This window comes from Lissotriton vulgaris, chromosome 1_1, assembly GCF_964263255.1.
Source record: "Lissotriton vulgaris chromosome 1_1, aLisVul1.2, whole genome shotgun sequence".
Lineage (NCBI taxonomy): Eukaryota > Metazoa > Chordata > Amphibia > Caudata > Salamandridae > Lissotriton > Lissotriton vulgaris.
The window spans coordinates 1,767,831,087-1,767,851,980 of record NC_141685.1 but is presented as its reverse complement, the minus strand read 5'-3'; the positions used below and the strand labels follow the sequence as shown (position 1 = coordinate 1,767,851,980).

Below are 20,894 nucleotides of genomic sequence, written 5' to 3'. Positions count from 1 at the left end.
CCCAACATGAAGCCACCTCTTAAATTACATCCAGTTTACAAACATGAGACATGGCAAACACAGTTGTGTAACAAATACTAGCAGGGAATGACTTTTCAAATGTGAGCACTGCAAAATGTTCTCTTCTAAAAGGTGCCATGGGTGGGGGAGCACAAAGGTTACAGTCATTCCTACACTGCCCGGAGAAGGGTGAGACGTGGTCCAGGGCCAGTGTGGTAGGGCCTGTGCTGGGTGTAAGCTGTAGGTTCCGCCTGCCGCTGGAATGGGTGTAAACATTAATGGGTTTTGAGTTGCCAGGTCCTGGACTGATGTGTGGATGGCGATCATTCCTCAGCTTTGCTATTAGGGTGGCTCTCATTCTCCAGGCTATCCATCTCAAGGTCGGCTTTTATTTACTCCTTGAACCGGCTCACACTGTCATAACCATTGGCATTGGTAAAACCTCAGGCACGGGCCGACCCTGCTCTCATTGTTTGCTGCATAATTAGCCTTTTCTGTGTTCCCAATTGATAGCACATGTCAAAGCAAAGCCCATGCGCTGATAAGTAGTGTGCCGGTGACAAGAAGCATTCACATCACTCTCTGTTATTATCCCTATCTACAGGCTCCTGTAGCACTATACGTTCTTTTGTAGAGTGCACGTTAGCCGGATTTGTAGAGCGCACATCACGTCCATCCCGTATGAGACCTAGAGAGCTCACTCCAACTCTCCTGATGCATGCACATTCATATTTCTCATTCTTATTTTACTTCAATACAGGGATATTGACTCCATAATAGTGCCGCTAACAGCCATAACCAAAAACATCACTTAGTCATGATTTAATTAGCACTATCTGAATGATATGCCAGGAGGTGAGGGAGGGCTGGATCTGGGTATACTAGAAGCAGGGTAATGAGAAATACCAGTAAGTGAGGGGGAGCTAGGGGAGACCAGGATGTGGGTATGCTAGAAACAGGGTAATGAGCGTTGCCAGGAAGTGAGGGTGGCGAGGGCGGGCTGGGTCCGGGTATGCTAGAAGTAGGGTAATGAGAAATACCAGGAAGTGAGGGGGAGAGAGGGGAGACCAGGATGTGGGTATGCTAGAAGCAGGGTAAAGGGTGTTGCCAGGAAGTGAGGGTGGCGAGGGCGGGTTGGGTCCGGGTATGCTAGAAGCAGGGTAATGAGAAATACCAGGAAGTGAGGGGGAGAGAGGGGAGACCAGGATGTGGGTATGCCAGAAGCAGGGTAAAGGGTGTTGCCAGGAAGTGAGGGTGGCGAGGGCGGGCTGGGTCCGGGTTTGCTAGAAGCAGGGTAATGATATGCTAGGAATTGAGGGGGAGCAAGGGGAGTGCTGGGTGTAGTTATGCTTGCAATGTGGTACATGCACAATGCAAAGCTCAAAGTCATGTTTTAAAAGCCACGGATAAATAACGTGCATTCCTGCCCTTTCCCTGTGTTACAGGGCAGTGCAGCAAAGTAACATGCTGTGCTGCCCTGCACCACCATTCCCATGATTATGTCCCAAACTTCATGGTATCTCTTCTTCATACACAATCCCTTTAAGCATGTGCTGCGTGCATTGAACCCACTGCAATTATGCAGCAAAGGAGGACAACATAATGTTGGAGGTATGCCTAAATTATGAAGCAAAAAAAGACTGCAGGGTTATATAGTACATTTTCTGATACTTTATTAATTTGACATTTTTACACATACTAACAGTCTCTGGAAAGCTTTCACCTCATTAATCCCAGTGTAACATGCCAATGCAGCGGTGAGAAAGGTGAACAGTCAACCGTTGCACACGGCCATCCACTCCACAGCAACACAATTCACGTTGTTTAGTAACTTTTGATCCGTTTGAGCTACAAACAATTTTTTTGATAAAACCATAAGATTATGCGGCAGATGTATCATGTGGAAAAATATGGCAGAGCTATAATTATGTGGAAAACATCTACAAACTAGGATATTTTACCATTCATGTTTGAACATCTAATGCTGGCCTTGTGCATAGAACTACAACTCTGCTTTGCTTGAGTGTCACAGAATGACCTAGTGTACCTCAACTGCTGACTGTGAACGGGGCTTTAGTATAATGAACGATGTGCTCACACCACTGCGGAACAGAATATCAATAAATCGTCTATAATGTTCATAAACATCGTGGGGCCTCCTGTCATAGAATTTAAACCTGAATTTTATGTTCAGAAATGGTTTAGACAAAGGGAGGAGAAGTGCCAACGAAAGAAACTGCATGGCTCGGAGACAAATGGCTTATGATTCCACTTATAAGCGTATTTGGAATATTCTGTGGTTGGAAACATGTCCCACATTGTAAATGAATTAAATATAAACAACTTATATATTAAACCTCAAATAAACATGTGTATCGATTGTTTGAATTAAATAACGTTATAAGCTGTAACTGGTCAGTGAAATGTCAAATGCACAAAAAATTGGTATGTTTTGCTATTTTTAGCCACACCTCCAACTCCGCCCACTAATCCAATCCTCTGCTTATTCCCGCCCCCTGAGTCTCCGCCCACAGTTCCCCTACTTTTTTGTCCCCACTTCGACCACTGGTCTAGATAGCCTACAGTTATATAAAGCTGACTTGAAATGTCATCACTTTGAATCCCATTTTGATTCTCACACAAATCTAGTTGTGAGCTGAGCATTTAGTTAACACCATTGACACAGGGTACAGCATCTTTCGGGTGACATGTTGCACTTCTTGCAGTGTTGCCGTTTGGACCCCCAGAATGAGGAATAACGGTTTACTTGTGCATGTTTTTTCCGACTCCAAGTTGCAGAAACTCAGATTTCTTTCGCACTTTTTTCTGTGTGATTTGAGCCAGGATTTGCCTTGCGAAAACCAGGCAGGCAAATAAATACCTGTGGGGTGCACAATCCATGCCTTACTCAAATTCCCAAATATGCTGCAGGTGGGAGTTGGCGGGCAAATTGGGAAGAACTCTTGTTTCAAATGGGTCCCTGGTGCACTTAAGGAGACCACAGCACACCAACTGGAGGATTCCCATTACTTACCCTGACCCAGACCCATTTCTGTACCAGGTATTCTTCCAAAACACTATTGCCACCGAAGGAAAAGATAAACCAAGCAGGCAAACAAAAAGAATATGTAGAAGAGAAGTAGCACAATTACAGTGTAAAAATGTTAAAAAGACCTTTATAGTTCTTTCACAGTCTCATCATTTCAGAGCTGAAGCATTGTTAATATTATATACAACAAAGCTATAGTTTCTGCTTTTTTATTTATTTTATGCAACATCCATTGACAAAGCCAATAGTCATGGCTTGTAGTTGGTCTAATGTTACTGGATGCAATGATCGAAACAGCAAAATACCAGCCGGGTGGCACACTATGCGCAGCACATATTTTTAACTTAGGTGTTTTAAGCCAAGCCCTTAATTTCCTCAGACACACCCCTGGGAGAGACCCCCAGTTTTTTCATCCCACGTAAAGCCCTTGAAACAACACCATGTCACAGTCACCTCACATCCTGGCACTGTGCATCATGCATGACTCATGACTTCAGAGTTTTCAGATTGCCCAGGTTCAGGTGCATAGTGAACCCTCCCCCAACCCACCCACCCCTTGCTTTAGGAACTACAGTGAGGGTGAAGTACTTGATGGGCCTCTTCTGTCTGCAACTGGATGGGTGAGTGTATGGGTAGATGGGTAAAGTGTGGCGGAAGGATGGGTGGCTAAGAAAAATGGGAATGGAGAGAGAAAGGGAGGATGAACGGATGAGTGAAAGCATGGATGAATGATTGGCAGAATGGATGGGCGAATGGACGTATGGATGAGTGAAAAGAAGAATGTAAACATGGATGAGTGAAAGAAAGAAAGCATAATGAGTGAAAGGGAGGGTGGAGAGCTGGAAAAGAAGATGAATGGATAAGTGAAAGGGTGGATGGAGGAGTGACTGGGTGGATGGATGAGTAAGTGAAAGGATGGCTGGATGGGTGAAAGGGTAAATGGTGAGATGGATGAGTGAATGGATGGATGGATGGGTGGAAGCGTGGATGGATGAGTGAAAGGAAGGCGTGAGTGAAAGGAAGGCATGGGTGAAAGGGTAAACGGTTGGCTGGATGAGTGTATGGATGGATGAGTAGAAGAGTGGATCGATGAGTGAAAGGATGAATTGGGTGAAAGGGTGGATGGATGGATGAGTGAAAGGGTGGCTGAAGGGATGGATGAGTGAAATGATGGATGGAAGGATAGATGATGGATAGGTTTGCAAATGATTGAAAAGGTTTGGCTATGGATGAGCACACAGATGGAAGGACAGAATGAATGGTAAGAGATTGAATGATGGATGAAAGAATTAATGGATGACAGAATGTAAATTATCATATCAAATACCACAAAAGACCTGCACAGTTGCTCAAAGCTGCACGCATACCAAATAAACATGAAGTGCATAATTGTCTTAACCTAATATAAACCTATTTTGACTTGTACTTAAGTGGTTGTCTATTTACTTACTTTTATACTATCGCGCAACTTCCTATGATGTGTTTGTCCTGAATTTTGACCTTCTGCCCTGAATTTTTGTCCTGAATTTTGACCCTCTGTCCTGAATTTTTAACCTTACCGTCCTGAATTTGCACCCATGCCAGTTGGCCACCCTAGTTGGAGGGAAGTGATTCTAACAATGGGACTGTCAGAGCAAATATCAAATAAAGAAGTTTGTCGTGCACACCTCGTTTAAAGTCCATGTATTCTTTTGTTTAACTTGGTTTTTATACTTAATGCGTGCGCCAAGGGATACGTGATCCGCCCCTAATTCACATGAACGTTTACAACAGCTGAATGATGGAGTCGAAATCCACTCCAATCCCGGTGCACAGCGTCAGACATATTTGGTAACTTTTCACCTTATTCAGTAATTGCAACTCATACTCTCAAATTATTCTTCGTTAAGTTTTTATTTTTCCGAATTCATTTCACACGTAATATGCTCATGTGTTAATAAAACATCTTTGGTTGTGAAATTTTATATTACCCAATGCATTTCGGATTGTTCAAAATCCTTCATCAGGGGTCCACTACAAAATAAAAGACATTGCTATCACCATCTGATTCAAAATCTCTAACATTTGATCCATTAAAATAACATTTCAACAACTCCATACTTCATTTTAGGCAAAACATATCAACAGCGCTTTCCCTCTAAACAGCTTATTCCCACTTGTGCCTACACTTCCCAGAATTCCCTTTTGGGAAGTGTAGGCACAAGTGGGAATAAGCTGGGCTATTGAAAAGGTGGGAGAGGTTAAATTTTAGAGGCGGGGCAGTCCCGCAGGTGCTTTATCAGTAGCATTATGTGGCGCATTGTGAGAAGGATTCGTTAGTGAAAGCAACGACGAGAGTAACACTAGACCAGGTACAAGAGAAAATTGGATGCAATCTGGTTTAAAAGAGATTGTATAGGTTGATAAAAGTTTTGATAGGTCTAATAACGGGGGCATTTAGTTCTATGTTTAGAGGGAAAGCGCTGTTGATATGTTTTGCCTAAAATGAAGTATGGAGTTGTTGAAATGTTATTTTAATAGATCAAATGTTAGAGATTTTGAATCAGATGGTGATAGCAATGTCTTTTATTTTTTTTTTTTTTTTTTTATCCTCATTTGCCGTCTTGCCGCCCATTCTTCTCTCTAATCCACCACTGGGCTGTTGTTATCTCTTATGCTGGATTTAGAGTGATGGGGCATAGACAACACATATTTTGGGCCCAATGTCTTTTATTTTGTAGTGGACCCCTGATGAAGGATTTTGAACTGTCAGAGCAAAGCCTGTCTGCGCCAGTCTCTGACTGCTGAATGCCAGTATGCTCACCCCGACTGAGCAACAGGGAAATCATTCAGTAGAGGCTTATTTTCATTATGAAAGGATGGCTCACTTATAAGGACATTGCAGGTCCTGCACCACATTGTGACTAACAGCACAGGGACCAGTCACTCTATATTTGTAAGGTAGGGGGTGCCGACTTCAACGTAAGTTGACCAAGAAGAAAAAAAAACAAGAATTTGCAATGCAATAGGTCTCCAATTTACGCAAGTTTGAGCTATTGACATTGCAAATGACAATGCCTTTTATGTTTTAAAAACGAAAACAAAAATAAAAGGCATTGTCATTCGCAATGTCAATAGCTCAAACTTGCGTGAATGTGAGACCTATTGCATTGCAAATGCTTGTTTACTTGCCAAGGTGACAGTGGAAATCATGAAGAGTTCCTGTTGGTGTTGCGGCACTTCTTCAACCAAGGCCTGTTTCTCCATAGGACTGAACTTGGGGTTCCTCTACCTCTTGGCCTTTCCTTGTGTCTCTGCCTGGCCTTCCTGGGTGTTGTTGGTGTTGTTTCTGGCCTTTGCACTTGCCCCAGGTTGTTCACCATCTTCTACGGGGTTCTGCATTGTAATTTCGAATTTTTCCGGTTTCGCTCGCGTTTTCGGGTGCTTTTTTTGTCGCTTAACGCGCTAAATGAAAGCCTGGGGCCTATTGGCTTGCGATATTTATCGCTGATTGGCCCACCATAATTTTTTCACGCTAGGGTGTGTTTCTTTAGCGACGTCACGCTAAATCTATCGCCGCCTCTTTTTGTCTGGGAGGGAAAATATCGCCGGCTAGCGACGTATTGCTAATACGTCACTAATGCGGCAATAGATTCTGGTGATGCACGGTGATAAAAAAAGTTGTGCTAAACCAAGTTTGCGATAAATATCGCCTCTTGTTGATATTATCCCCCAATGTTACTACATAACCCCTATACCATGGGAGAAAACGGGTATGTAGATCAATAGTTCTCTTTTTTTTTTAAACACAAACTATCGCTTTGCGAGTTTGTTTTTGGAAAAGTTTAACTTCCAGCCGTCATGTTTGGCAAAGTCGTCTGGCCAACTTTCAGAAAATGAAAGGTATCACTATGACACCTGTTCCTGCGAATGTATAGTAATGGTGGCCGGGCTGCTGACTGACATCACTAAATTTGGTGGGCAGAATAAAGGCAGTAAAGTATTCCAACACACTGTCTGCCTTTACTGCATCTGCCAAATCCCAAATCAGGCTCTCTGTCTAGAGTGGCACAGTATGCACAAAACAAGGGTTTAATCCGTTGCATGCTCATGACGAGCTGAGCTTGTCATGAAGCACGGTTGAGCTGCACTCATGACGAGCTGAGCTCGTCATGGCCGTAGGAACGTTCGCAGGCGGGGATAATTTCCCCGCTGTGCTGAACGTTCCAAAACGGGTGTGGTAGTGACGAGCTCAGCTCGTCAGGAGTGCAGCTCCACTGTGCCTCATGACGAGCACGGCTGCGCCGTGCGCGGCCCCCCTCCCCCCACACAGCAGGTGAAAACGCCCGCAGCCAAGGGGTTAAAACACTGCTTTGAGGGATTGCTAGTGGTTAGACTATTTGCAAGCAGTCATCCCATCACCTTTTGGGTGTTTGATAGCCAGTAGCATGCCTGGAAATCTGAGACTGTTTCAGCTTCCCAAGCCAACTACCGTGACTGTTTGAGAATTCTAAAAAGTAGTTCATTTTCTTCCATTCAAGGATTACTTTTATGTGGCAGATTTGCTACTTTTTGGTTAACCACTCACTAAGGGTCATATTTACAAAGAAGTGGCACAACTCAGTGGAGCAATCAAAGATACTGTGCTGCGTTGCCTCACTTGGAAGGGAGCAGATTGTACCATCTTTTTAAAGAAATGGCGCCTTTCTGCTCTCTACTTTGCTGGTGCTCTGAGGGCTACTTATTGCAAGGGTGTCTGTTATGGTCAGAATAGTTTTTGTTTAGGAAGGGGGTCCCTGTACTCCCGTTCCACCTGCAAATATTCACTGATCTTGTGAACCTCTTCCTCCCACTAAGAGGCAGGGCATTAGGTGCACGGTATGGCAGCTCTTCAAGTGTTCACCTTAATCACGATTGAGGTCTTCTCTGGCTAATATTTAGGTATTAGCCGAAATGACTAAACTGAACATGAAGAACATTACCGATATTTAACAATACATATGAGCGTACTTTTTCCAGGGAAGATGCAATATCAGAAATAAAAAAGTATAACTCCTTAGGGACACAGATGTACATTGTTAATGTTTTTCAACGTTTTTCCCTTACTAGGACATATTGCTAAACGTGCTTAATAAAAAAGTTGCTGAGGTGTACCAGAGCGCCATTGGTGAAGTTCAAGCAACATTTAGTACTATCCAGATGCTAACCGTGATTGAGACTCGACTTCAGCAGCTGCATGATTTATTCGAATCTTTGCCAAGAAATAGAGTGTCAGCTGCTGAGAAGTTAAAACAGAAAGAACGACGAATGAGGTAAGCATTTAATATCTTTGGAAGTATTGTCAGTACGGCCCTCTTCCATGCTCGGATGCCCTATCATGTGGGAATATCTACATTTTAAGTTAATCCATTTGCCTTGCAATGCAACGTAACCAGAAAATCTTTCTGTGGGTCACTGCTACCTTTATGAGTCCATGTTTCTCTTTTGTGTGTAAATTACGTACTTGGCTTTTAGGTTTTTAAGTGCACAAAGGTCAGCATGTCCTTCTTGCCTTAGCTCTGTGAATACAGTGATAGCACTGAGAATATAGTGCAATGGTGTTTTTCTCCTCCACACCTCTGCCCTTTCCCACCCCTTGGTTTGTAGTCGTTTTATCGTAAGTTGTCTGTGCTAACGTCAGAACTGACTGCAAAGAAACTGGAGTTGAATTGGGTTGAAATTGAGTTTCTTACTGAGGCTATAACCAGGCTCAACATCCTGCGCAGAGAGCGAACATGTGTGTGCAGCAGAGCTGAATAAAATAAATCATTTGAAAGCGCGAGATTGAGTCCCTTTAAAGTTAACTGGCAGGTAAGGGTTGGTTATGTCTAGACCACAGGGCTGAAGGTTAGTATGAGGAGTGTGAACATGCTTTGTGTGCGTGCTCCTGTGGGTACCCTTAGTGGACACTGCTTTGCACAGCCTGGTGAGCTCTGGATAACCAATGGCTTCCTATAGAAGGATACGTGGAGTGCCTTGATTCAGTGGAAGCAAAGTCAGTGTGTGCTGGCTACGGGGGGCGGCTAGGCTTGGCTGAAGGACTCATGGTTCACAGCCTTCTGGAAGGATACAGTCGATGGGGAGACTGACAGAAGGAAGCCTTTTGTAAAGATCCGCCTTCACGCTCCTCCAAGTCCGCTTCTGGGAAAGGCACTGCTGTGGACTAGTTCCTCAAGATCAGATGTTATGTGTTATGTTATGTTACAGCGTTCTTTTATAGCGCACGGCTACTCGAAAAGAGTGTCCCGGCGCTTTCCACCTGCATCTCAGAATAAAAATAACACAACACAGCAAAAGAATGAGAAAAAGAACTGAAACTGAAGCAATAAGAACAGCCTAAAGATTAAAAAGCCAGGTCTTCAGGCTCTTCCTGAACTGGAACAAATTGACAGTGCTGCGCAGCGAAAGAGGAAGCGAGTTCCACAGCTGTGGGGCTTTGCAGCTGAACATCAGCAGTAGCCCAGCAGGAGCGTGAAGGCAGTAGGCTTGGCCTGAGCCACCAGTGCCTCACAACAATTCCAGCAGATGGAATGTCCCACGACCCATCCATGGAATGCTGACTTTGATCCCATGTAAAGAAAGGACTGTAAGTGGGCAGACATGCTAGGTCATTACATGGAGCCACCAAGTTAAGAAGGGGTTCAAGAGTGAGAGTGTGAAAGACGGGCAAAGATTGATCATTCACAAAACAAGGTAGTCTTCTTCTAAGCTACAGGCCTTTCATTTCTCAATATGTGTCAAAAGCTGATGCAGTGACACTCTGATATTAACAAAAAATCGGCCATGGTCCAAGACTGTGCACTAGAGGAGCACTACTGGGAAAAAAACAACACAGTTGAAGTACTTTATTACCAATACACAACCATTTGGGTGCCGTATGGATACAGCAAGGACCCAGGGTCTTTCAACCTGATAAGGCACTGCTAAAGAAAGGTAATGCTGGAGCTTCAATGCGCTGCCAGGTCACTGTAATGGGAGGTCGCACCAAAGGTTTACTGGGATTTTCAAGCACCGTCAATGAACTGTGGTTAAAGGAACGCTGCTAGGGCCTAGTACAGAAAGCAGGAAAAGTCTATTCAAGGCTACGCAGCCATGGCTGTCATTTAGGGGTCGCAGCTGTGACCCCCGGCTTGCCCCATGCGACCCCTGGCCTCAATGTTAGCATTATCAGAGCCAGGAACACAGAGGCTCGTCCTTTTGACCATCAGTTGGGGTTCCAATCTCCTTGTTTTTTGTAATTTTTTAATTACACTAATAGTGAACAATTTATTATTATAATATATTTCTCACTATTAGGCTTACAAATAATGGAGTACATTTAGCTGGAATATGACATTTCCTGGCAGCAAAGGTAGGTAAAAAAGTATTTTAAATGTATGTTGTGTGCATGCATGCAGATGAGAGAGTGTTTACGTTGGAGAGAATGTGTGAATGCGTGATTGTGTGTGTATGTGTAGGCAAACCTGTGTATGTGTGTAGGATAAGGTCAAATAACGTGGGATATCACTTCCACTACCACAGGTCTTTTAGTGAAATGACATTCATGTGTGCAGCCTTGGTATTTGGCACTACAACACGCTAGTGCCGACCACAAGCTTCTGAAGAAAATGTGGACCCTGGCACTTTTACAAATTAAGCACTGGAAAGGCATTATCCTACACCACCATCAAATCTGGGTTGATCTGTACCCCTTTTTCCGTCTACGAAGGGAGTCACTTAATCCCTTAGCTAGAGTAAACTCTATTTTCAGAGTGGTAGAGGGTAAGATTTCAGTTTGTGAATGCCAACAAACCTACAAATATGTGGGTGTTAAACAAACCTACAAGGCTAACCACACCTTGTTTCTCCCCTTCCCACCCCTTGTAAGGAATTTAATACATCAGATTTCTCAGCGCTCTTGGCAGCTGCAAATGTAGCCATTTTGGCTGTAAGCAAACATTTACATCTGAAAATGACTTTATGAATCGACCCTAAAATATTTGAGCGAATAACTTGTTATTAGGAAGGTTATTGTGTAAAGCTGTAAATCATCCCTGATCTCTTGTAATTGTGCTAGCAATCTGGACACAAAGTATTGTTATGTTGTACTTCACAGATGGTATATTTTGAAACATTGTACCAGACTTCAATGACTGACTTCTAAACAGAAACTATCTTATTCTGCAGAGTTCGAGAACAGAAGCTTAAACAACAAGTGAAAAACCAGGAAGAAAGACTAAGACGTGCTCTCGCGAGAGCAACTGCTGACCCAAAGATAACGGTTTGTATCTCCTTTTCTTAAGTAAGTACTTGATGGTATTTTGAAATTGTATAACATTGTCAGTGTCAACGCAGGAGTTCTTGAATCTTGAAGACAACCTACTGCAGCAGAAAACAGAAGTACTCAAAGTCAGTAAACCTAGGTCTAAAAGCCATTAGCATGTATTTTAAATGAAAAATAAAGTTTCAAACATGAAACACTTAAGATGAAATTAATGTGCTTAAGACTCTGAAGAAGATTGTTCCATTATGATTGGGACTGGTACTTAATCCTGATGCCTGTCCCCTGAGTAACGTTCTTACTTAGATGGAATCCACTGATGGCCTAAATGATTCTTCGTAACAGGGTGGGACCTGGCTTGTTGAACAGCCAGGTACTGTATGCTGGTCAAAGGTGGGCTCTCTTGGATGGACAACTAGTGAACAGATTTAGGACAAGGCACATATGATCTCTGTGTTAAAGTATAGGCAGAAGTAGGGCTTTAACATTATGACTCTTTGTACCTTAGTGAGAGTGCCCACTAGTATGACCAGATATTATGTCCAGTAATAGAAAAAGCTGTTTATAGAGATAAGCATCTTGCAAGCTGCATACGTAATTAAAGATGCATACCCGACGAAAGCCAGTCTGTTGACAATACGTTTGACACGTTGGTACCTTTTAACAATCTCAAAATCTCAAAGCAAATTCATCATTATTCTATCATTATTCTGCTTCTACTGAAAATATGTATATTTCTTCCAAATTAGACACTCACATTTCTATTTAGGAGACTTAAACATTACATTCCAGTGTTTATGTTTCACCGGGTACATTCTAAACAGAATAAAATCCCATTTAGTGCAATGGGCTTGAAAAGTGGCAGTCCACAAAATTAGGAAAAATAATTATATCAGGGTTGTGTCAACAATGTGTATACAGTCAAGACTTCCTGTGAAAAAAATACTAAGCCTGGTTCAAATGAATGAAGGTGCAAGAAGTGCATACTCTGAAAGGGGAAAGCATTAATGTTCACAAACAAATGCTCAACAAACCCAATGAAGACGCTGAGTAATCATTTTCAATACATCCAATATTCAGCAAGAGAGGAACTGCAGAGAAAAAGTGCAACAAACAATTGATAAAAATAAAGTACCCAGAAGAGGATAGCATTTATGGGTTTTAAAAAGCAAAATGTAGACATCCATCAGGGTTGCAATCATATGTTTCAGAAGTAACATTTTAGAATTGAAGATATGCCGGAGGATCTTTGAACCAGAAATGAAAACCTTGAGTACCAATGTGTACATGCCTGAAGTTGAGGCTATTGCAGATGACTGGTGTAAAGACAGAGATTCCATTCCAAGCCAGTAGAGAGCAGTATTCATCTTTTCCTCCCACCTTGGTGATCCATTACATCTAACAGATGAGTCTTGCCTATTGTTCAAAATGTGGCTCCTCTCACTATTCATCACATGCCAGAGTGACTTTCATATCAGCACCTGTCCAATTTGTAACAACAGATGATCAAGTTGCTCTCCAGTGGTACCTCCGTCTAAACAGTTTCCCCATCAGTGCTTGACCACCTCTTGACTCTTGGCAACATGAGCATTATCTCGCCTGGTCGTTTATATATAATTACAGACCTTAGTAGTCATTATTAATAGCCAAAATATATTCTTAATTTGCAATGACAATACAAAGCTAAATAAACGTCATTCATGCATTTATCATCGTCAGTAGGAATGTCATTGACTGTGTGGTCCTGCTAGTGCTGATGTTGACAGCGTCTTGTGGGTAACAAGATCCTTGTCGACGAGATGAGCGTATTGACGTATTAGTTGTCATCGCCGGTGATGGTCCCGTAAATGAAACAGTGTTGACCATTGCCGTCGATACTCGTGTCGACGGTGATGTTGCTATTGACTGAACATTGAGAGTAATTTTATGCCTCGCCATCGACCGTTCAGTAGAGGAAAAATTCTGACATTCCCCTGTCTTCTCAGATGGAGTGCTGGATACAGAAGAGTCCGCCTCTGTTGAGATCTGTTTTCTTTTCTCCTTTCTCAAAGGCTCTTTATAATGGGTTTTTAAGGTGTTTCTGCTCTTCTTGGATGTGTCCTGGTCAGAGGATCTTGGCCTTTTGTGTGTCCTCATGGATGTGTCACTGTCTTCCTCAGAAGAGGTACATTGATGTGTTTTAGCCATCTTTAGCCACAAAAGGAGCATCCCCTCGCTGTACTTAAAGACCTTGGAGGAAAAAGTGTGACATATGTTCTACTTCTTTAACTGGTGTTGGGGTAGAGGTAAGCATGGGCGGAAAATCCGTTCCGCTCGCGAATTTTGCGGATTTTCGGTAAATTCGCAATCCGCGAACGCTCGCGAATTTACCGAAAACCCGCAAATTCGCACGCAGCGGATTTTTTTTTCTTGGTGATACAATTTTGCGGCGTGCGGTGTAAGTTCGCAATTGCGAACATGTAGGTGCAACAATCTCGCACTCGCGAAATTACAAAAATTGCAATTCTGCACAAGAAATCCACTAGCAAGCAGCATAGACCTTCTGAAAATGATGATTTTTATCAGAATAACTCCTCAGGTTGACATTTGCCTGCACTTTTTTGGATTTGAGGCCTTTTGACTTTCTTTGGATCACTTTTGGATTAGAAATCAACTTTCACAAGTAAGCTTGTTTGGGGCATTACAGTTGCTGTAATGCTGTTCTGCAGAAAAACCAGTTTTGCAAAAGTGAAAGCATTCAGCAGGTTCAAAAGTTCAAACTCATCATTAGTAACCATTCCCTGTAGTGCTTCCTGACTGGGGCCCCTCCAGAGTTCAGTTGCTAGTTGCAACAATTGTATGACCCTGCTCTGACCCTCACAGCAGGCTCATAGAATAGCTACAAGTAGGCAACAAAGGTCCTGGAAAAAAATTGCACTGCAACAGAAAGCAAATTACAGATAAGGAAGCAGGTGCCAGACTGGAATTTTAAAACAGTGACACATTAATAAATCAACCCCAAATTAATTCATGTCAGTTGAAGCAGGGCAGATGTGCTTGCTTTTTCCCCCCATAATCTACAGTGATGATGAACCAGAGGGTGGCATTGATGTACCAGAGGGTGGCATGGGTGAAACAGAGGGTGGCAGGGGTGAAACAGAGGGTGCTGGGAACCTGTGATGATGAACCAGACGTAGAAACAACATAATCGCGACCGTTGCGAGACGACATGTAAGTTCGCAATTGCGAACTGGTACAAAACCCTCGCGAACTGGCAGAAATCCTTGCGAACACAAAAACTCCGCAAATTCGCGAGAATTCGCGGATTTTGCGGATTGCGAGTTCGCAAATTCGCAAAATTTGCGAACGCCAGATTCGCAAAATTCGCTCATGCTTAGGTATAGGCAATAAAGACAGTCTTTATTCACACTCAAAGCTGTGATCAATCCTAATAGAACTGGGTGTTGACCTCCCTATAATATGCTTTTTACGTGAGCTGTACCAGGGAGCAACGGCCAGGGTCAGATTTGGAGTGAACGGGGAGCTTAGTCATCACTTCCCTGTTACAAAGGGGGTTAGACAGGGATGTGTACTGGCTCTCTATACACACGGGCTTGAGAAGGCCATGTTAGAAGGGAGCCAGGACTTACTCGCTATTGTTCATCGCCCTATTCCCGCGTTACTCTATGCGGATGATGCAGTGAATATGGCGCGAACTCCAGTGCAACTCCAAAAACAGTTAAACTCCTACTGTAATTTTATGGCCTCATTGGACCTCAAGGTTAATATTAAAAAAACTTTTGTTATGCACTTTGGGAAAAAGACATCCAAAAACAAACTGATATCTATTGAAGAATCTAGGCTGGAGTGCACTAAAACATACCCCTACTTGGGAATATTATTTGATAGTGCTTCATCTTGGAAACCTGCAATTGTTAGCAGGCATCTCCTATTCTTAAGAGCTACATCTGCCCTAATTATGTTTGCACGCAAACTAGGGAAGCCCCCCCCAAAATAACTTTTACAAATATACTATGCAAAGTGCCACAGGGTAGCCGTCTATGGCGCCGGGGTATGGGGTTATGTACCAGTCGACATTTTGCAGAGGGTGGAGAACACCTTGATCTGTTATTTGTTGGCCGTCTCACAGCGTTCTCCAACGTACGGTTGCCATATTGAACTGGGTATGGACTACATAGCGGATTATATAAAACTTCAGCCTATTTTATTGTGGCACCGCATTTGGACAACAGAACAATGTTCGTTAACTCGTGCTTTAATTTTAGACTGTCTGGGCTTACATAATTGGTCAAATATTCAGTGGCTGTCTTTTGTACATGATACCTTCAGGGATTTGAATCTTTCTATATATTTTAATGAGCCGTTGCTTTTAACTGGAATCACAAGAAAGTCTCTGAAAACAACATGTCTGTCACATTTAAGAGAGCTACGCTTAGCCCAAGAATCTAATAAAGCTTCAAATCAACACTTGCTAAGCATTCAATGTGACCAGGGTATTCAACCATATCTAATGTATAGCTTGACCAACTATGAAAAATATATGTTGACACGGTTTAGATGTAATACTTTCTTTCGCCTGCTCACATTTCCGAAGAGACAAGACTGGTCTTCCTCTATTACTAGGTGTCCATGCGATGGTATCTCGGAACAATCTAACATTCACGTAGTACTGTTCTGTAGGTCCTATGACTTACCACGCAAACGCTGGTTACTGCCAATTTTGTTGACCCAAGGTCTAAGGAGATGCCAACCCACGTTTCTGGCTTTACAACATCTAGAAACTGCATCAACTGCCAAAAGTATTGCAATGTTTCTTAAAAATGGTTTTAAAATACGTTGTTCTTACGACCAACCATAGTCCCAAAGTTGTATTATAATATTTTTCTCTGGAGTTTTAAAACTATCTAATTGCTTCTGGTGCTGAAAATATACCATTACCCACGGTACCCAATCCTTTATAATCTTTTTATTTTTTCATTTGTAGATATAATAGTCTCTATTCGGCAATTGTAACAAAATTGTTTAATATCAATTTTAGCTTGTTTTATGTTAAGTACAATGAAACTGTATAACATGTTGACTGCTTTTATGATTTTATCCAGTTCTAAAATCGAATAAAGCTTTATACTACAGTCTTTATGTAGGCCATCCACATGCAGCCTTTTCTTTTCACAGGTTTTGCAGGATCTGAAGAGGCTTTTTTTGGAAGTATCAGACATGGTAGTTGTCAGGATAGATCTCAGATTCTAGAGAATAAAAACTTGAGTAGAGCGCTAAGAGACTCCATTCACACGACATGTGGTAGAAAATCTGAGGGACCCAGCCTCTCTTGGGAGTGTTCTAGAGGGTGAAGGTGTCTGATTGGTTATAGTTCAACCTTGGTCCTTTTATTAAAAGTAAAAAAACAAGATTCCCCTGACCCCCACAGTCAAATGGTAAAACGAATACAATAATTCACAGTGCACTAAATTATAAAAAAAACACATAGGGCTAGATGTAGGTAATTCCCATTTACAGACTCTTAACCCTTTAAGTGCTGCGAACGTTCAGTGGACGTCGCGTGCACTACCTTGCTAGTGCTGCGCACGTCCGCTGAACGTTCCGATCCCGCCCGCCCAATGGAACGCCCGCACTGGGGCGGAATTTGTGGCGCGTTTAACGGGTTAAATACCGAATTTTACCGAATCGGTATTTAAGAGTCTGTAAATGGGAAGGGGGCAGATTTAGGTAATTCTGAATTTAGGAATACTGAATCTTACAGATTCGGTATTTACCGATTCGGTAAATACCGAATCGGTATTGCCATTGATTCCTATAGGCCTTGAAGCCCATAGGAATCAATGGGAAATACCAATTCGGTATTTACCAAATCGGTAAATACCGAATCCTGCAAGGGTGCAGGGGGTGTCACTTTGACACCCTCTAGCACCCCAAGTACAGGATTGTGTGACATGTGGCACACATACATGCCCTAAGGGCATGTCTGTGCGTCACATGGCACAGGTGTGCATGCACAGATGTGCATGCACACCTGAATTCGGTATTTTACCACACAATAGGATTGTGTGGTAAAATACCGACTCTTAAGGGCCTGTGGCACTCTTAGGAGTGTCAGCTACATATGGATTTACCGATTCGGTAAATATACCGATTCGGTATTTTATCGAATCGGTATATTTACCGAATCGGTAAAATTACTGAATCGATAGGCCCCCTACATCTGAAAAGCCTGATACCGGTCGGAAACGGCCAAAATCGGCCGTTTCCGACCGGTATTAGGGCTACTACATCTGGCCCATAGTATTTTACAATAATGCTTTATTTTTTTTAAAAATATGCTAAAATTTCATTACACCTTTAATTAACCACATCACTGCTGATGGAATTCCCCTCCTGTGCTGGAACTCTTTGAATTCCATTGTTTCATGACGAGCTCAGCTCGTCATAAGCACACGACCAGTGTACTGCATGACGAGCTGAGCTCGTCATGAGCAGGGAAGGGGTTAAAATACCTTGTAAAGGCTAGACAGTTAACCTGGTTAGATCAGTCTCTGTCTCATACATAAAACACATGTTATTCACAAAAAAATTCCATATAAATATTATGACCAGCATAATCGAGACAGACAAAAGAGGTAAGACACAAAAACTAGTCAAATCCTGAAGTGCATCATAAAAATTTGGAGCCACTATGGTTAATACATTGCTTCAATCTGTATTTAACACAATTGTGTTGATCCTTTGGATTGCACCCTTTGTTGCGTCGACGCGTTTCAATGGTTTTCTGTTTACTGCACCATCTTTTTCAAAACAACCAATATCTCTCCGTATAATAAAATACTTTCCTCCCTACATAAAACTGATATATATATATATAACATCAACTAATACATTCTGTACATATCGACTTAACATTACAACTTCCTATCCTGTGCCCTTATTTCTTCACATTGTCTATACAGGAATAAGTGCATGTTTCTACGATACCGACATTACCACAAAAAAACATTGTTCTATATCTATACAATTTGATATTTTCATCACTACATACAGCAAATATTCTAGTATAGAATCAAGGGATCCATTGTATGCATATCAAATTAACAATACAATTCCCTTTCCTATGTCTTGCTTAATAAGCATTTCAAGTATGGGGATGTGTCATGGACCTAACCTGATGTCTTTCCCATGATGTTACTCCCCTTAATTTTTTGGTCTTGGCTCTTAACGTCCCATCCCTCCTGGATCTATCCTGGGGATCTATTGTTCTAGCTCTGTTCCTACCCCTTCATTTAGACTTCACTCAATGTCAACAATTGAGCATAATATATAGTAGGATACCTTGTATCTTTGGAGTGTTCTGTTTTCTCCTTCACTTTTTTTGGTGTCTCACTAATTAGGCGTATTGTTTGTGTGTTAAGTTATGCATCGCTTGATCTAATGCAAGGGGAAACACAGAAATATATAAAGCTTCCTTTAATAAGACTAGATGTTTACCTATTATAATGGCTTCTTTAATATTTACTATTTCTTATTTTTTTGCCCATTGTACCTTGTTTTAATTCTCTCAACTTGTTATTTCAAATTGATACAAGGGGTACTGCGGGTTCTGCCTGCCTGTTAAATCCGGCTGTGCCGCCCACGTGTTTCAATTGTGGCTCCTGCTCTGTATCGCTCTGAAAAAAAGTATATAATCTATTGTCAATTGCGATTCTAACCACTATTATCTTTATCACTCAACGCCCTTTTTATTATTTATTTATGGAAAGATATTCTGTACTTAGGGCTCTCAACTGGTCAATATCAGATGTCAGCTTTCATAATGGCAGTTACAGTCCTTAAAGGAAAACCACAAAGGGACATGTGTTATCAACTGCCCCACTACAACTATTAAGGGTTTCTGGCATGTCAGTCTCCCCCCGTCCTCAATATCAGCCCGCCTCACCTAAGGAATGGCGATAAAACTTTCAGCATCTGGGTGTCTCGTGTCGTTACAATCTGCCAGACATTCGAGTGTATGCCTCCTATTTAGCTTACGTGTTGCGTTCACTGATTGGTCCTAATTACGCGCTATCACCGCCTTTCTTTTTTAGGTCTCGCCTGTCGATGCGCATGCGCATCGAGCAAGGCGAGAGTATTGCGAGTTATCCACACTTTATCTGCACTGCAAGGAATCGTGGCGATTCCTTGCAGTGCCCGTGACTTTTAAGGTCAATGCGCATGCGCATTAAGCTTATGCGCATGCGCATTGACCTTAAAAGTCACGGGCGCGTGCATGTCCCCTCTCCGCCCCCTCCCCCGTTCCGCCCCCTCCCCTGTTCCGCCCCCTCCCCTTCCCGCCGTGTCGCATTTCTCCTCCCCCCTCCCCTCTCTTCCCTCCGGCTTGTTTGTTGATTTGACCCGCTCCGCCCCCTCCCCTTCCCGCCGTGTCGCATTTCTCCTCCCCCCTCCCCTCTCTTCCCTCCGGCTTGTTGGAGCTGTGTACACACTCATTTCCTTCTGTCCACGTTTGATTCCATTTCGAAACAGCACATACATTTACACATACAAAGCATCTTATTTAAGCAGTCCCCTGGCACACATTTCCATATCTTCTGCTTGTGAGCAACGTTCTTGTTTGTTTATTTTACCCTTTTCCCATCTCTACCCGGTCGGAATCTCTTCCTCCTCTTCTCTCCTTCTGGAAGGGCCTCTCTCCGATGCCTTTCTCTTCTCTCTGTCTCGCCTCTTACCTACCCCGCTCGTCTCTACCGTTCTCGCCTGTGTCTCACACTCTCTCTCTCACACACACACACACGCACACACACACACAGACTCTCCCTCTCTCTCGCTGCCTGTTTGCATGAACAATCCTTATTCCCCGAGCATGCTCCGTCTATTTATAGCGGGCTCCTCCCCCGGTTCTATTTCAGTCTTGCTGGGCCTTGCAGGCTGGTTGTTTGGCAGTAGCAGGGAGAGCCCTGGATGCCGGCCTCTACGTGCTTGTCTGGCGGTGAAGCCCCTGTTCGGTGGGGGCCCTCGCAGTGCCGCCTAAGGATGGCTCTTTGATATCCCCCCCCCCTCCCGCCCCGCCATCATGCCACACACACATCCCAGGCCTTCGCCAGTGGGAGGGACGATGCCCATCTAGATCCACCCACGGTGTCGCAGGATCTTGCCGTGGCAGTGACTTAGTGTCTGTCTGCACACAGCTGGACTACGCACCAGGGCAGCGCAGTCATGTCCCACCTTGTCTCTATCTCTTACTCGTGCTTCATGTGTCTTCCCCTCTTTTCTGTGTCTCCTACCTTTTCCTTTCCATTGTCTTTCTCTGTTTGCCGCCTTCTTAGCCTCTTTCTCGTCATTGTTCTCTTTGTCCTTTATTCCTGTTCTCTGTGTCGTGGTGCGTGCAGACGTGATCCCCGAGTGGATAGGAAGGTAAGACGAAACACACCCCCTGACTGATACAACGTGCAGGCATTGCGTGAAATACACTGACATCCTGATGTTTCGTTCTAACTTTGTATTGTGGCCTGCAAGACGCGCTCGTGTGGGATCCTTTGCTGTGACTACACTGAAGCGCGTGTC

The 20,894-nt window shown here is 43.1% G+C and overlaps 2 protein-coding genes across 3 annotated transcripts in view; one reads left to right on the top strand and one right to left on the bottom strand.

Annotated features, from left to right (window-relative positions):
- The window catches only part of SNRPF (small nuclear ribonucleoprotein polypeptide F), a 1,022,948-nt gene that overhangs the window by 709,763 nt on the left and 292,291 nt on the right, over positions 1–20,894 (bottom strand). The gene's annotated exons all lie outside the window — the stretch shown is intronic.
- The window catches only part of CCDC38 (coiled-coil domain containing 38), a 2,358,499-nt gene that overhangs the window by 2,209,492 nt on the left and 128,113 nt on the right, over positions 1–20,894 (top strand). Inside the window, exons 12-13 of the mRNA XM_086919075.1 lie at positions 8,138–8,340; positions 11,234–11,327. Coding sequence (XP_086775201.1) covers positions 8,138–8,340; positions 11,234–11,327 — 297 coding nt within the window. The remainder of the gene's footprint in view (positions 1–8,137; positions 8,341–11,233; positions 11,328–20,894) is intronic.